Genomic DNA, 16,226 nt, shown 5'->3' on the forward strand with positions numbered 1-16,226 from the left:
CGGCTTTTTTCCTCTACTTGAAGAATTTTGCTAAGAGGATTTAAATTTTTTTTTCATTGAGAAATAAAGCTCCTTTGAGAACCCAATGAAAGCTATGGGTTCTTTCCACAGAAAATTGTGCCTGTGTATAGGTAACATTGTATATGCAGTCATAGGAAGTTGACATCTCTTTGAGGACTTAGGGGCGCCAGTTTTAAACACTCTTAAATTAGCTGACATCAAAACTTTTCTGAAATTGCACTTTCTAAACCCTTTGGATTGTGGAAGGAATCTGGGGCGTCACCTAGGTCCTCATTGCTTTGTCCACAAGAGACTCATCTGCTCTCTCAGCTGTGCACATAGAGGGCGTGAACAGTGTGGGAGGCTCATCTGTGTCCTCCAAGGACCTGTATCCTGCTGGAGGGTGCATTCCAAGTTGGAGGAATCAGATAGTAAATTAGAAGTGTAGGGCTAGGGCTCAGCAGCAGAGCACCTGCGGGTGAGTGTGAGGTCGGGAGTTCGATTCCTGGTACCTCCCCCCAGTGTGTATGTAAAAGGAAATATTGTTAAAGTACTGTGTAATGGAGTACCCTGTGGATATTTGAGAGAACAAAAAAGGAAAAGAGTCTTGCCAATTGATCTAAAGTAGCAAAGTTCTAGTCTGAGGACTTGGCCAGTTAGCAAGCAGTCAGAAGTGCCAGTGTGGCTTGAAGCTCAGTGAGGCAAGTAAAGAAGAGGCCAGGGTGCTAGAAGAAGCTGGAGACATTGGCATAGCTGGGCCCAGGAAAGTTTTGTGTCCACAGGAAAAACAATTGTATGGTGTCTTGTGTGATGTCTTATAATGAGGGTTTTTCATGAAGGCATCCGTTAGTTTGATAAGGTCCCTTCTTCCCCACCATGTGCGGGGCAGCAGGACTGTAGTCCTCAAACCTGCTTGTGTTACAGGCATCACCTGAAGGGCTTTCTAAAGAGAAAGAAAGGTCCAGGTCTTCCACTGTGACCAGGGTCTCCAGGATATGAGGCCCAGGTCTCAGGGCTGTTTTGTGCAAAAACTCAGCAGGGATTCTGGTGTGACTTGCAGGGCCTGTTTTTTTATTACCATTGGAGTAAGAGATCCCTGCCTTCAAGGCACTCACAGTGGAGCAGAGGGGACAGAGGGTGCCTGAATCTTGTCACGCTCATGAAGAGTAGTGTGGCATGAGAGAGGCACAAGAAGTACTAAGTGGGATTTCGGAGAAGGAAGTGAGTATTTTATCCTAGAGGGGTCAGGGAGGGCCCCAAGGCAGATCAAAGCCAATTTTGTCACTTGTGAGATAGGATGACATGAAAACCTACCACAGAGTGGAAGCACACAGCAACTGGTACCTGGAGGGCTTTATGAGCCAGCCTGAAGCTCACTGTAGTGGATTAACTAATAGTCAACTTTGAACATCCAGCTGACCTGAATCAGCTTGGTGCTGAGTGTGGAAGGCCCACCTGAGGATTGTTGCCTGCAGCATAAAAGAACTGGAGGGGTCCAGCCGGGTGTGGTGGCTCACGCCTGGATGCTGAGGTGGGAGGATCATTGCAAGTTCGAGGAGAGACCAGCCTCGGCTACTATAAAGTGAGCTCAAGGCCAGCCTGAACTGTATAGCAAGACCCCATCTCAAAAAAACAAAAACAAAAACAAAACGAGGGGAAGGTGGTATGCTGCTGATTCTCTTGGAGAAGCTTGTGCTGGTTTTCATGATTGAACTCAGCTGTTATCATTGGAAGAGCTTGGATCCTTGCTGTCACTGAGAATGCGGTTCTTTTTGAGGGAGCTCTGGTCCTTACTTTGAGCATCACTTCCTGGCTCCAGTGCAGATCCCTCAGCCTACTGGCCCAAATCCTTCATCCCACTGGTACAGAATTTCTAGCTTCACCACTGACCTTGGGGTCTTCCCAGTGCAGATTCCTAATACAGCCTTGCATGAGAGATTATCATGGGCTCTGGGCCTCCAACTAGACTCGTGTAGGACATTGCAGTGGGATCCAGGACCTCAGCTAGAGTCTTTGGGTGTCTAGTGTGTGGACAGATTTCCTTCATTCTGTTACATTTTACCTTTTGGGTGAATATAACGTAATTATATAAACTCTGTGTCCTGTGTAAAATTGCTTCTTTTGCAAACCCTGACTGCAACACTTACATAGTATATGCGCAATAAAATATGGACCTTTAGGTTGGGTCATAAAGCTAAGATTCCTGAATATAAAATGCTATCTATCACCCAGTTTTAAAATAAAGCTTCCCTATAAAGAACAATTCAAATTGAAATACCTAGTTTTAAAAAAAAATCTAGCTGTTAGCTTTATGAATGGTCTTAACCAGAGGGCCAAGATTTTCCAAATTGAACTCAATCTGTATACTGTATAAACTTACCTAGGAAACATTCTGTCTCTGACATGGCCGGATGTTTACTCCAATACATGTAAACCCTCTGGATTGTATTTATCATTTGATTTGTTGGACCAGGTTTTAAGGAACCCCTGTGGGTCAGTCAATGGGCAATTTTCTGGCAAGGCCTGGAGGAACTTACTATTAGTGCACATATAGTCTAAGTTGAGTCTGCATTATGGTCTGTGCCGCTGGGGAGGACACCAAATGTACCCCCTGTGTACCACAGCTGGATCCCATTTCAGCTGGAAATTGTTTCAGAAGGACTGATCCAGGTGTGTCACATGACCTGGCAGTTTGCTTGGAAATAGAGTAAATAATGTTAAGCTGATTACCAGTGAGGGCTGAGACCCACTTTGTGCAAGCCCAAGAGGGAGAAGAAACCCATGCAGGGCCAGGGTGCTGTAGCTGCAGTAGTTCAGGAAACAGATGCAAGCCTCAGGCTTTGTTTAGTTGACCCCTGAATTCCGACTGCAAAAACCTTGGATAAGGGTGAATATTCTCTGGGGCACCGGAGGATAATTTGCTTCCCAGAAACACGGTTGATCCCGCAATAACTACAGAGCAGCCAGTACAGGCTGTGGGTGGGCCGGTTGGTCGAGAACCCCCTGCCTGGCTCTCAGAGTGCTAAGTGTGTGGGTGGGAATGAAAGATGGAAAGTTACACTCTGGGCTCAGTGGGAGCCCAATCAAGAAAGAAAGTTTCCTGTGGATCAGGACCAGACCCAGGGGTGGGGGAGGCCTTTGTGCTTTCAGCCTGAAATGAACCGAATGGGAATCCCTGATGGGGTACCCTGATGGGGTACAGTAACTTTCCCTGGGGTCCCTCTGGAGTCCCAAACTGGCCTCACCTAGATGGTTTCCTTTCACACAGAAATGAGGCTCTGTCTGAAAAACAGGCAGGCATGTAGCAAAACAAAGCTGATAATCTCTAGGTCTGTCCCCTTCAGCTGGTAAAGCTATTTGTAACTTTTTCCTTTGTGTGGAACTTCTGTTAGTCTGAAGGTTTTTAAGACTTGGGAAACTGGAGATCTGCTTTAAAAAAATAAAAAAAGCAAGCTAGTTTTGACTCTGGTTTGGGGTCTTGAGGTTTCCCTGGTACTTCATCAGGGTTTAATTAGCAGTGCCTTTCAGGCACACTTTCTGCAGAAATAAACTTTCTCTGTGACTATCCTTCCCACCCGCTGATAGGCAGTAAGTTAAATGCATAGCCAGAGTTGTAATCACTCTAATTCTGACCGCATAAGTACATTTATTCTTGAACATGACTGCAGTGGAGCTAGAAAGTTTTATGCTTCTTGTTATGGCCATGGCAAAGCAATCTCAATCAGTTTCTCTCTCTCTGTCTCCTGCTGGAGTGCAAACTCAGGGCCTCAGGCATGCTGTGCACGTGCTTTACTGAGCTACACTCCCAGCTGCAAAGAGACCTGGGTAGTTTAGAGAGGAAGGAAAGCTTGGGCTGTTACCAGGATTTTTTTTTTTTTCCTCCCCTACCTGCCTCTCTGCTTGCAAGAACTAATTCTCATCTATGCATGTTGCTTGGTGGATGCTGACTTTCTCTCTGTGTGTGTTTGCCATACATAGGGTGTAGAAAGTGAGGCCAGGACACCATGTGTGGTGCAGAAGTAGGAAGTGGTTTTGAGTCAAGTGATCTAGAGCACATGAGTGAGGGATTCTACTTCTGAGCACCTTGGATGAATGGGAAGTGGTATTTCCACAGTTGAACTAGGTTACGTCCAATTCAGTACAGTGTTCCCCTCCTCCCCACATACCTTAGTTTCCTTTCTGCAGTTTTGGTTACCCATAGTTAACATGGATTTAAAATATTAAGTGGTGAATTCCAGAAGTAGGCAATTTCTAAGTTTTAATTTGCACTATGAGTAACAAAGTGGCATCTTGTGTGTCCTGTTCTGTCCTGTCTGGGATGTGAGTCACCTCTTTGTTCAGCGTACCTAGGTACTGTACTTATAAGGCAGGTACTGAATACAGTACCTGTCTCATAAGTACTTAGTAGCCTTCTCGGTTCTCCGACTGAGTGTTGAGGGCCCCAAAGTACAAGAATAATGATGGTAGCAATTTGATTGACAAACAAAAGTCATTTCAAGGTGTCTATAGTGGACTGTGTTGTTAGTGGTTTCCAGAATTCATCAGGGGCCCTGGAATAATGTATCCCAGGGACCAAGGGGCCTATGATGTTCCTGATTTTAATTATCTCTTCCATACCCATATGGTTGACATACACTGTATGTCCCAGTCATGCACAGTGATAGCGGTGCTTGAGGAAAGCACATTCGTCATCATCCCTCCCTCACCCCATGCTGCCCCCAACCTTGCACGCTTTCCAAATGCAAAAGAGTGCAGAGGATTTGGATGCTGAACTGTAATTTACGAGAGAGGCTCTGTCTGTCCTGGGCCTCTTCTTCAAGGAGAATACCCAGCACGGAGGACCAGGGATGCTAGAATGAGTGTCCTACTTGGTTTTATCCCTTGCTGGCCAAATGCAGATCTCCTGCCAACCGAAAGCTGGAGAGTAGGTTGAAAGATTTTGTGTGATCCTGACTGGATGTGTAGTGGGCACATTGTGTCTGTGGGCTCCACATCTGTCGATTCAAGCAAGCACAGATCCCAGTGCATTCAGACCTATGACAGTATTGCATCAGCAAAGGAGCCTCAGATTTTTATTTTGGTGTGTGTATGTTTTTGTTTTGCAGTATAAGTAATTGACCTCAGAGCCTTTGCTCTGAGCTACATCCCCAACTCTTTTTAATTTTGAGACAGAGTCTTCCCCAAGTTGCCTAGGCTGGGCTCGAACTTCTGACCCTCCCTCCTCAGCCTCTCTAAGTTGCCTCGTTTACAGGCCTGAGGTTCTACTCTCGGTGCAGAGGGGCCATTTGAAGGATGCAGTGAGGTCTGTGTCTAGCACCGTGGGAAAATGTGCCAGCCATTGAGTGGGGAACCCTGGACCCTCTTTCACAGAGGGAGTCATCCGGTCCACCAATGGGATATGGTTCTCCAGCCCAGGCAGTGGTCTCACAATGGTGTGGCTGGACTCATTGTGTCCGTTTGAAAAGCATGGGGGAATTGGGAGACCAGTTTGATTTCAGCTTTAGTGTGTGGATAAGCTACAGTGACTCATCAGTGTGAGTATCCTGTGGGAACAGAGCACCTTTGAGCCGGACCACATCACTGTGCGGACACAAGAGTGGAGAAGTCTTTTCTGCTGTGTCCTGGATCTTCAGAGGTGGCAGAGAGGGAGGCTCAGAACGCCTGGTCATCTAGGGGCAGGAATTGTTTCTTCCTGCCCTGCGCCCCAGCAGCCAGCCCATTCATTGCCAGGTACACAATAAGGTCTCCATGGCGACCTGTGTGCTGGTGATAGTGTCACTTATGGTAAGGGAGGGACTGGCAGGGCAGACAGGAATTGTCCCTCCCAGGCAGGCAACGGAGCCATCTACAGCCTACTCAATTCCTCCGTCTTTGTTGCTTCTATTTCTGGCAACATTCTCTCACCACCTTGTATATCGCTGAAGTACTTTTTTTCCCCGTTGAAACAAAAAAGACTATTTATTGTAGCTGTTGTTTTGTCTTGAAAGTCGGGGCAGTTATAGAAAGTGACAGCTATTAACTTCGATGTGACTTCTGCCAATTTAGATAGAGAAAAAGGTTACTGAAATTTCTCTATTATTAGGCCATTAAAAATAAACACATGGGGCCAGTGATTTAGGTCACACAAGCACCTTCTTGGCAAGTGCAAGGTTCTGAGTTTGATCCCCAGTACCAAAAAATAACAAAACCACATCATAGATTTTTCTCTTAATCTTTTCAAATCCTGGAAATGGACAGTTTCATAGTATTGAAAGAGAATTTTAAGAAATACTTTGTGTTAAAACAAGTGATTGATGTTCTCTAATACTCCAGTAGTGGACAACTTCAGGGAGAGCCACCCTTGCTTTATTGAATTCACTACTCAGGGCTGAGTGATGGGCTTATTTGACCATCTGACGTTCTTTCTGTGCCAGCTGAAAAGAGGGTGGAGTGTGTCGCTTGTCAGGCCAAGGGCCCCACCCTAGTGCCTTTAGTTCCCACAACCCAGAATACAGCCTTCAAGTTCTGGTCCAGGATGTTGGGGGTGGAGAGCAGTGGTTCATGGTTGGTAAGGGGATTTTCTTATCCAGAGAAACACGTGAAAGATGGGAACCATGTCTGTGACATCAGAAAGCCAATAGGTAATTCTAGCAGGTGCAATACCTTACCATTAATCTGACATGGATCATGTTAATGAATGAGGAACTGATTCTTTTTAAGTTCTCTTTCAACACTTCTGGTTTTACCAACTAGAACATCTCAGTGGAGTATTAGCCACAGATCTCTAGCCTTCTCCGTGTTGGCCCTGTGGGCCACTCTAGGTTGAATATATTATATCCAACATACTTGGGACAAGAAATATTTTATATTTGAGACTTGGTTTTGTTTTGAGGCTATTTGTTTTGAGGCTGTTTGTGTAGGACAGTTGAGCATCCTTGATCTAAAATCTGAAATGCTCTAAAATCCAAAACTCTGTGGCCAAAATGTTTAAGACTCTGGATTTAAGATTTTTGCTTTAGGAATACCCAACCTGTGCTAAAATTGTACTGTTTATTTCTTATTTATTTGGGAGGACATCCAAATATTCTTATTTAAGAGGAATAGAGCTGGTTTTCCAGTTACCAGAAAGAAAGAAATTTCAATAAGTTAAATGTTTCAGATCTAAACAGCATATATGTTACAAGACTAGTGAGTTAATTTCAGAGGATATGAGGTAAATATTATTATTGACAGTGTACTGCTAAAAGTAAAATCATGAAGATGGTACATGAATCGAGCCTAGGAAATCCTGACTCAGGTTATGGATGTCTGTAGGTTTTATTTATTTATGGGATTTTTTGTTTTTGTTTTTGTTTTTGAGATAGCGTCTTGCTATGGATAGGCTGCTCCTGAACTCACTAGGTAGCCCAGGCTGGCCTTAAACTCAAACTGGTAACCATCCCTCTGGCTCATTTTCCTGGGATTACAGGAGTACACCACCATGCCCAGCTTCAGGATTTGTTTTAAAATGGGTTCCATGTGTCTCTCTGTGTGTGAAAGGTGAGTCTCACAAGTTTAAAAAAAAAAAAATATGTATAAATAGATATATAAATATTTTGTGACCTTATTAAATGACAGGGATTCTCACACCTTGGCTGACAGGATTGGACACTACTCTTGTGTGGGCAAGGTGTCCTGCACCCCGACTGTCTGTGAGGCCAGACTGCAGGGTGGGAATTGCAGTGCTCAGCTCCTGCATGTGGGCCTGTTATGGTTTGTGTCTGGATGTCCTCCCAAAGCCTCATGCAGTCCTGGAGGAAGCCAAGTCTAGCGTTTGTGATTGGTTTCTTGTCTGGTGCTGGGATTAGCGATGTGAGTGCTGTACCTGCCTAGGGGCAGGGAGCCAGCATAGAATATAAGAGATATAAAGAGGCACACTTTCCCCTTCTTTCCCTTTTTGTTCTTGTCACTTGCAGCTGCCATGAATGGCTGCTCCTCAGCCATGCTGCTCTGCCTTGGAGCCAGTTGAGTGGACTGAGACCTCTGCAAACTGTGAGCTAAATAAACCTCTCCTCGGCCAGGGATTTGGCTCAGCAGCACAAGCACCTACCTGCCTGGCAAGTGCAAGGTTGTAAGTTTGAGCTCCAGTACCAAAATGAATAAAGTAAACCTTGCCTTCCTTCATTTTGGGCATCAGGTATTTTTGTCTCAGCAATGAGAGAAAAGTGACCAAGACAGGCCCACACCTGTGAGGTTGCAACCTTTGCAATCACAGCGCTGTCAGTGCTGCTCAGACTCCAGTGGGTCATCTCCATGAGGTTTGGACCTTGCTGTGATCTGGAGAAGCCTGGATTGGTACTGAAGGTGTCACCCACATGACCTGAGTGGTGGTTCTGGTGACTCTCCTGGTCCCTGACTCATAAGATCCTGTGTTTCCATCCATTGGTGTTTGTTGCATTTAGCTCTGCGCTGGCCGGTGGGAAATGCAGAAGTTGTTACCATCACATACTTTCCACATGTGAGCCTAAAGCTAACACGGAAGAAAGCACAGACCAGTTCCTCAGAGCCAGGGGCCTCTTGGGAGGTGCCACCAGCTCTTCTGGGAGACACTGAAGGCTGAAACAGGCAGAGAGTTATCCATAAAGAGAGAGTAGGTGGTGGGCCTTGAAGGCTGGGAAACTGAAATAGGGATTGTTTTAAAAATCTTTTTAAAAATTACTTTCTTTTTTTACTAGTACATGTTTTACTTACTTTTTTACTGGTACATGTTTGCAGAACATAATGATTCTGTCCCTTGTGGGGAGCTGAAACATGTATATGATGTATCTTCATTCTTGTTTCGTCCCTCTCTTTGCCTGCCTCCCCCCTCCCTCCGCATTTGAGAAAGATCTGTCTCCCTACTTCCTGTTATCTTATTTTGCTCTACTTTGGGTTTGTCATGTAAGAGAAACCATGCAGTATTTAAGCTTGTGTGTCTCATTCATTTCACTTAACATTAGCTTATGAGTGTGGGTTTAAAAATTCAGTGAGTACCAAAAAGGTCACAATGCTTTAAGTGACACTTTTCCTGCTTCCCTTTCTCACCAAAAGGCCTTCTGACCCTCGGGGATCTCCCACCCCTTTGGCTTTTGGTAATTGTGAATATGCTTATCTTGCCAGCTCCTGATGTGTCAGTCTTAGGCATGATCTGCAGCTGGAACAGAATACTTGCAAGCAGGAAACAGGTTTGTTTCTGAGACTTTTGGAGACTGGGGAGTAACCAGTTTTTATGTTGCATCATCTGGCAGCAGAGATGAAGGCCAAGAGAGGGTGAGAGTGGTGGCCCAAGAAGGCGCTGAATTTGCTTTTATAGCAAAAATATTGAACCTGTCACAGCAGCCTGCCACCTCTTATTAGGCTTGTCTCCAACAGTTGCACTTGGAGGATTGATTGGAGGGACACATGCAAACATAGCAGCGTTATTCCATGCCTTGCCTTGTGCTTTCCATATCAGTATTTGCTCTCCCACGTGACCGTCTGCCCTCCTCTTACAGTTTCTTGTTAAATTAATATTCAGTGTTTACATTATGAAACTGTGCAGATAAAGTGTATATTAAGACTTTGATTCTTTCTTTGTACAATTTCTTTCTGCTGATGTTAATAACTGCTTCATTGCCAAGTCCTGCAAACAGCCTATCAGATAATCTGTCAATTGTGTTTTTTTTCCTTTTTCTTTAAAATAAGTAGTGCTTATGCGGCTAGGGATTTAGTTTAGCGGCATAGGCACCTGCCTAGCAAGTGCGAGGTTGTGAGTTCAATCCCTGGTACCACCAAAAAAAAAAAAAAAAAGAATGTTTTTTCTTTTTTTTTTTTTCCAGTCTGGCCTGGTTGCTCTTTATATGTGGCTAAGACTTTTTATCCCCATCACTTATGGACCTCCTTTTGCCTCTGTGTCAAGTTCTGTTGTTTTGTTTCTTGGTTTACTCCCTCATTTTTCTGGATCACATCCTACAGTAACTCTTTGTGGACAGGTTCTTTGGTGATGTTTTTGAAACCTTAAATGTCTGGAATTTGCTTTATTTCACCTTTGCACTTGTTGGATAGTTTGACTGCATATGGGACCCTAAGTTGAAAAGGATTTTCCTGGAGATTTATGTGTGCAGTCATTCATTGTCTTCTATCCTAAAATATTTTATTTACTTTTTATGGTGCTGAGATTGGATCTGAGTTCTTGCATATTCTCAATGTGCTTTATTTTTAAAAGTTCACTGTCCTACTTGACTTTTAACTCCTTCAAAAATGACTTGGATTTTTTTTCTGGTATGTTCTAGAATCTTCTTTGTTATATTCTGAAATGGCATGCTTTGGTGTGAATCTTCTTTCAGTTTATCCTGTGAATCCATTGACTGGAAAATTATGTTGTTAATTTGGAAATGTTCTTGCTTTCTTGATAATAATTTCTTTCATACCCTTTCTATGTGCTCTTTCTTTCTGAAGTTTCTAATAGCTCTTGACCTTTATGAACTGGCTCATCTAGATTTTTTCATTTTTTTTAATTGTCTTTTGTTTCTATAGCCATGATATTTTGTGTTAGTCCTCTGGGGATGCCAGTGACCATTTGTTTTGTTTGTTTGGTCTTTTTTGAGGCAGGGTTTTACTGTATGGTTCAAGCTGGCCTTCAACTCACTTTGTAGCCCAGTGTGGCCTCAAACTCGCAGCAATCCTCCTACTTCAGCCTCCCAAGTGTTGGGACTGCAGGCATGTGCCACTGCACTGAGCTCTGTTTGTTTGTTTTTATCATTATTATTTTATGGTTTTCCCCTGATTTTTGTACCACTTCCCTTTCTGCTGGGTTCCTTTCCTTTTTTTTTTTTTTTTTTTAATTAAAAACTGATGGTGTGTGTGTGTGTGTGTGTGTATGTGCCGTTGTTTTTATGTTGGAGAATATCCCCAAAGATTTGCTGGCCCTTGATCACTTGATCATATATAGGAATGAGAAACTAAACACGAAATAGATGCTATGTGTATGACTTGGCGTACTGTGACGGCAGCCTTCATTCTGAATTGGCTCTGTGCTTTTTCTGAGTCTTTATCTGGATTCCTTTCTGGGGTAATTCATATGGTGGAGGAAAGGATTTTCTCATTTCTTTCCAAGGCAGGACAAGTCTGCCATAGGACCACTGGCCTTTAGTGGGAGGCGAGTGTCACACAGTGTAACAGGTATGGCCCTTTACCCCACTTCACTGCTGTACCCCGGGGCTGTCTGAGCTTACGTTTGCACAGAGGATCACCTTCCTGTCTCCTGTGGGAGAGGAAAAGGGATTGTTATCTGCACATTTTGGAGGGAGGGGGTAGGAATGCAGCTCATATATTTGGCAGCTCATTTCCTACTTTTTTGACAGCCTGACTCCCCAGTCTGTTCCTAAAAGCATCATTCCATGTATATCACTTTAATCATTTTTTATGTTTTTATTAGTCAATGTTTGGAGGATGCACTGATCACATTCCTGGTGGAGAGTTGGTACCTGTGCCAACCCCCCTCCCCGTCTCTCTGTTTCTTGGCCCCGTATATTTTGAGGCCTCCATTCCTGTTCCATATTTAGTTATTTACTGTTTCTTAAAGTTTATGTTTAAATGCTTCTGCCCTTCTGTTGTAAAGGAATGTTTCTCAGGAGTGATATCGCTAGATTAAAGAGTAAGACTTTTGAGCATCAGAAGCTTTTCAAGCCTTGAGGCACATTTGGCCAAAGCTTCCATTCCAATCATCGTCGTCATCATCATCATCATCATCATCATTGTCATTAGTTGAGCATTTACAGGCGCCGTGCCGAGCATCTGGAGGTCTCCGGTCACTTTAGCCTGTGGAAGTCCTGTGTAAAACACCCAGGAGTGGCTTCAGAAGTTTAACAACCTGTCCAGCATTGCAGAGCCAGCAGGTGACCAGGCTGGGCTTCACCTCCTGAGCCGCCTGGCCCCATCAGTCTTGCTGGTCCTGTTTATGACCCAGCCCCACCCCAGGGCTTCCCTTACCTGTTTACCAGGACTCTTCCTCCTGGCCTCAGGCAGAGAACTGTGCTCTGCATCTAGCCTCCAAGTCAGCAGGGACTGGGGCTTTTGCTGAGGCCTCTTTGCTATTGCTGAGGACGCTGTCGTCTGCGGGAAACACAAAGTTTTGGTGGTGTCGCTTTCTTCAAGCTGGTCTGTTCTGCACTGGTGTTGAATGGGAATACTTGGGTCATGCTTTGGTTTGGATTGTAGGGAGAAGAGATTTTTCTTCCTTCAAAAGATTCCAGTATTGGGGCAGGGGATTTAGCTTAGTGGTAAAAGCGCCTGCTTGCAAGCAGGCAGTCCTGAGTTCGATCCCCGGTACCGATAAAAAAGAAAAAGACAAAAAAAAAAAAGATTCCAGTATGGGGCCATGGATATACCTCAGCGGTGCAGCGCCTGCCAGGCCAGCAGAGGTCCTGAGTTCAGTTCCTGATACCAAACAAACAAGATTCCAGTGTGATTTCAAAGGGAGCTTGAGAAGCAGACCGAATCTTCAAGGGCCTGTGCCTTCTCCCTTGTAAATAGTTCTCTACCCTGTCTTTTAAACAAATGGAAACATGACTCAGTGGGTCATATCACGTTCATTCTGGGGGTGTCAGATGTGATAGCTCTCTAAGGAGACAATGAACTCAACCTGCCCCCCGACTCAGACAGCCTTTTATTTTCTCAAACATAAATAAAGTATGAAATGCTCTGTGTCTGGCTATTTCTCAGATGTTCCGTGAGAATAAGTAAAAGAATCTCTGAATTCATCATTTTACCCTATAATCAGATAGGACGAAGACTAGAAATCATAGTGATGCATTGTCACGCCGAGGCAGAGCTGATTAGAAATCAGGTGTTTCTTTCTTTCTATCCTTTCTTCTGCTCATCCCTGGCTTTCTGCAGAGGCTGCTGCCCAGCCTGGGTCCTGCTTGTCTTTAGAAGCAGATAGCTTGCACTGGCTGAAGGAGACTTTGATAGAGGCTGAGGGCCGTCAGCATTCCCCTCCCAGTGGCAGAGAGGCTGAAGCATGTGAAGGCATCTGCCCAAAAGCATCTTCCGGATGTGATGCTGCTGACTGATACCCACAAAGGGCCTGCTGGGTAACACAGATCACCTGTCTCCCCTCCCAGTAGGGGCTGCTCGCCTGGCTCCTGCTCTGAGTGATCAGCTTAGGTCCCACTCAAGGCCCTGGGAACGAAGGCTCAGTCTGTCTTTGCTTGTCCCTGTGGCTTGTCCATGGGCCAGCACTGGAGGATGTATTCTGGATCTCGGTCCCTCGAAAAGAGTATGTATGCCACACTACTTTATGTCTGAGAAAGTGCATATGGGGAGGACTTCTACTGTGGCCAGCATTGAGGCACTGAACAATAAAATAAGGATGAATGGAAGGAGTGGCTTACTATTACTAGTAAGTAACTTCATTTTTTTCAAAAATGTCATGTGTTTGCATTAACATGATAAGACAAGTATAGCTCCATTTGGGATTATAGGGATGATTTTTTAGATTTGTCAAAACCCTCCAAGATTAAATTTCTCAGTGGAGAGGCCGTGTAGTACATGAATGAAGCACTGAATTCATGGCCTGTTGAAGCCCAGGCTCATGATATCAGAAGGTTTTCCTGACCATCCCTGTTCTTCCTGCAGTATTATTGTGTATAGCATTTATCACCTTCAGTTTTTTCAGATTTAGTTACTGCTGTCTCTAGCAGCTAGAACAAGGCTTACATTGCAGTCAGCTGATGTTTGATGAATGAATGAAAAGCATTTTCATCTTTCACTTCTTACATTTCTGTGATATCCTTGAATTTTTAATGTTGTTTGCAACAACCACCTATACACAAATGTACTTCTTTACCCATAGGTACATACTATGGACATTTTTATATGCATAAGAAAAGAATAAGGAAATGTGTTCTTCTGAATCTCATTCCCTTGTGGTTGGAAAAGATGCTAATGAAGTCAGAACAAATTTATCTTGAACTGATGGACAGAAACTTTCATTTAAAACAGGTTTCCTTGCCTGGTAAGTACAAGGTCCTGGTACCAAAAATAAAGACAGACAGCCTCACACACAGTCAGTGTGAGGCTCCTGTCTGTATAAATATACATGTATATCTTTAGTCAGTTTTCCCTGACTGTGACAAACTACCAGAGATAATCGGTTTATAAGGAGGAAAGGTTTATTTTGGCTCAAGGTTTCAGACGGTCCAGTTCATAGGAGGATGTCTCATTTATTTGGGGGCCTGTTGTGAGGTAGAACATCGTGCAAGAGAGCAGAGCTGCTCAATCAGTGGTACCCGGAAAGGAAAGAGACAGACAGACAGAGACTCAAGAGAAAGGGTTGGGATTCTTGTACTCCCTCAAGCGCACCCACCATGCTCTTTCTCTCACCTGAGCCTCACCTTCAGGAGAGTTCCCCACCTCCTGATAGCATCAGCATTTCCATACTTGGGGGCTTTGAGAGATATTTCAGATCCAGATCTAAACTCCACTATAAAGACAGTGTTACTGACTCATTCCTTAGGTAACTGATGTTCAGAAGGTTCTTTGTCAACAGCTTAATAATAATACATCTAGTTAACCCAGTAAACAAGTAGACAAAAGACTTGTGTTGACATTTTCCATGTGCAATACATAAATGACCAATAACTTGGTAAAGAATCTCAGCACCATTAATCGTTAGGGAAATGCAGACTGACCCTACAGCCATTAGAATAACTGTTATCAAAAAAGCAGAAGATAAGTCCTGGAATCTTTCTAGCACTGTAATACATTGGTAGCCATATAAAATGGTGCAGCTCTTATGGAAGACATGGGAGTGCCCAGAAAAATTAAAAGTGGAATTACTGTGTGATCTAGCCTTTCCACTTGGTAGATTGAAAGCAAAGTCTCAAGGAGATACCTGGTTGTCCATGTTCACAGCAGGATTATTCACAGTAGTCCAAAAGTGGAGCCTACTGCAGTGTCCAATGCAGGTGAATGAATTAGCAAAGTGTGGTATTACAGCCATGACGGAATATTACTCAGCCTTAAAGAGGGAGGGAAATTCTGATAAATGCTGCAGCATAAATGACCCTTGGGGATGTTGTGCTAAAATAAGCCTGTTACCAAAAGACAAATGCTGTGATTCCGTGTTTGTGAGGTTCCTTGTTAATGAAATTCAGAGTGACAATATGGAATGGTGGTCGCCAGTGGCTGGGGAGAGAGAGGATGAGGGATACACAGTGCGTGACGGGTACAGAGCTACGGTCAGCTGGATGGAAAATTGATGTGGCTGCACAGCAGTGTTAATACACCTAACACTACTGAACTGTGCACAGGAAACGGTGAAGATGCTAAGATATTTTAGCACAGCTAAAATTAAGAAAACCGGGGCCGGGGATTTAGCTTAGTGGCATAAGCACTTGGCAATTGTGAGTTTGATCCCTGGTTCCAAAAACAAATCAAGAAAAATGAAATCTAAAAAGAGGGCAAATGTGCTGGTTTCTGCTACTCTTCTTCAAGCAGGGTATGTGAATAGGCTGCTTTTGCTTCCTTTTCTTAAAACAATTTTTTTAAAGGATCATATTACATACATTACTCAGCAGCTGTTACCGCACAGCCACTACCACCACCTTTTAATCCATTTAACAACACACTGTGGGCATCCCTCCAGGTCAGTAAATACAGACTTGACTCACTCTCTTGTAAAAGGTGAGTAATTATCCATAGGACGTGTGCATTGTGATACATTTCCCTTTTTTTGAGCCTTCAGGTTATTTCCAGTTTTGTTGACCCTGCAAGGCAGGGTTGCAGTCAACTGCTTTACACACATTTCCTTACCCTCAGAGGCTCCGATTTCTGTTTAAATCCAAAAATAATTGCCAGGTCAGATTGTTTTCCAAAAAGTTGAAAGCTATTTGCATTCACAGTAGACGTAGTCGTGAGAGGCCTTTGGCTCCTTTTTGCGAAGGGCAGGCGTGGACCTGCACCTGTGAAGTGGCTGGCTGTGGTTTTTCAAGCTTCTAGTTATGAAGTTGAGTGCTTTTTAGTTTTGTTTTTATTTTTAACAAATTTATTAGTTGCCTGACTTGTGTGTGTGTGTGTGTGTGTGTGTGTGTGTGTGTGTGTGTAAGTGTAAGGGGAGAGGGGAGCCCAGTTTGTTTTTTCTTTTAGGGGAACAGCTACTGCCTATCCCAGCCCTATTTGCTAGATAATTTTTCCCATTAAGATGCTTTAGTTATATGTGTTTGGTTACTTTTATAAACTATTTGGTA

At 43.9% G+C, this 16,226-nt stretch overlaps 1 protein-coding gene across 4 annotated transcripts in view; it reads left to right on the plus strand.

Moving 5' to 3' along the window:
• Dock5 (dedicator of cytokinesis 5) overlaps positions 1-16,226 on the plus strand; it is a 182,665-nt gene that overhangs the window by 22,762 nt on the left and 143,677 nt on the right. The window contains exon 1 of one of the 4 annotated variants that reach the window (XM_063234887.1): positions 13,820-13,993. The exons of 2 other annotated variants lie outside the window; for them this stretch is intronic. In XM_063234887.1, coding sequence (XP_063090957.1) covers positions 13,855-13,993 — 139 coding nt within the window. In that variant the 5' untranslated portion in view covers positions 13,820-13,854. Of the gene's footprint in view, positions 1-13,819; positions 13,994-16,226 lie in introns of those variants that run through there. One more of the 4 variants, XM_063234884.1, reaches the window with a different exon arrangement.

The sequence above is a fragment of the Cavia porcellus genome, unplaced genomic scaffold (genome assembly GCF_034190915.1).
Source record: "Cavia porcellus strain 051 isolate PalLab524CR breed Dunkin Hartley unplaced genomic scaffold, mCavPor4.1 scaffold_24, whole genome shotgun sequence".
Classification (NCBI taxonomy): Eukaryota; Metazoa; Chordata; class Mammalia; order Rodentia; family Caviidae; genus Cavia; species Cavia porcellus.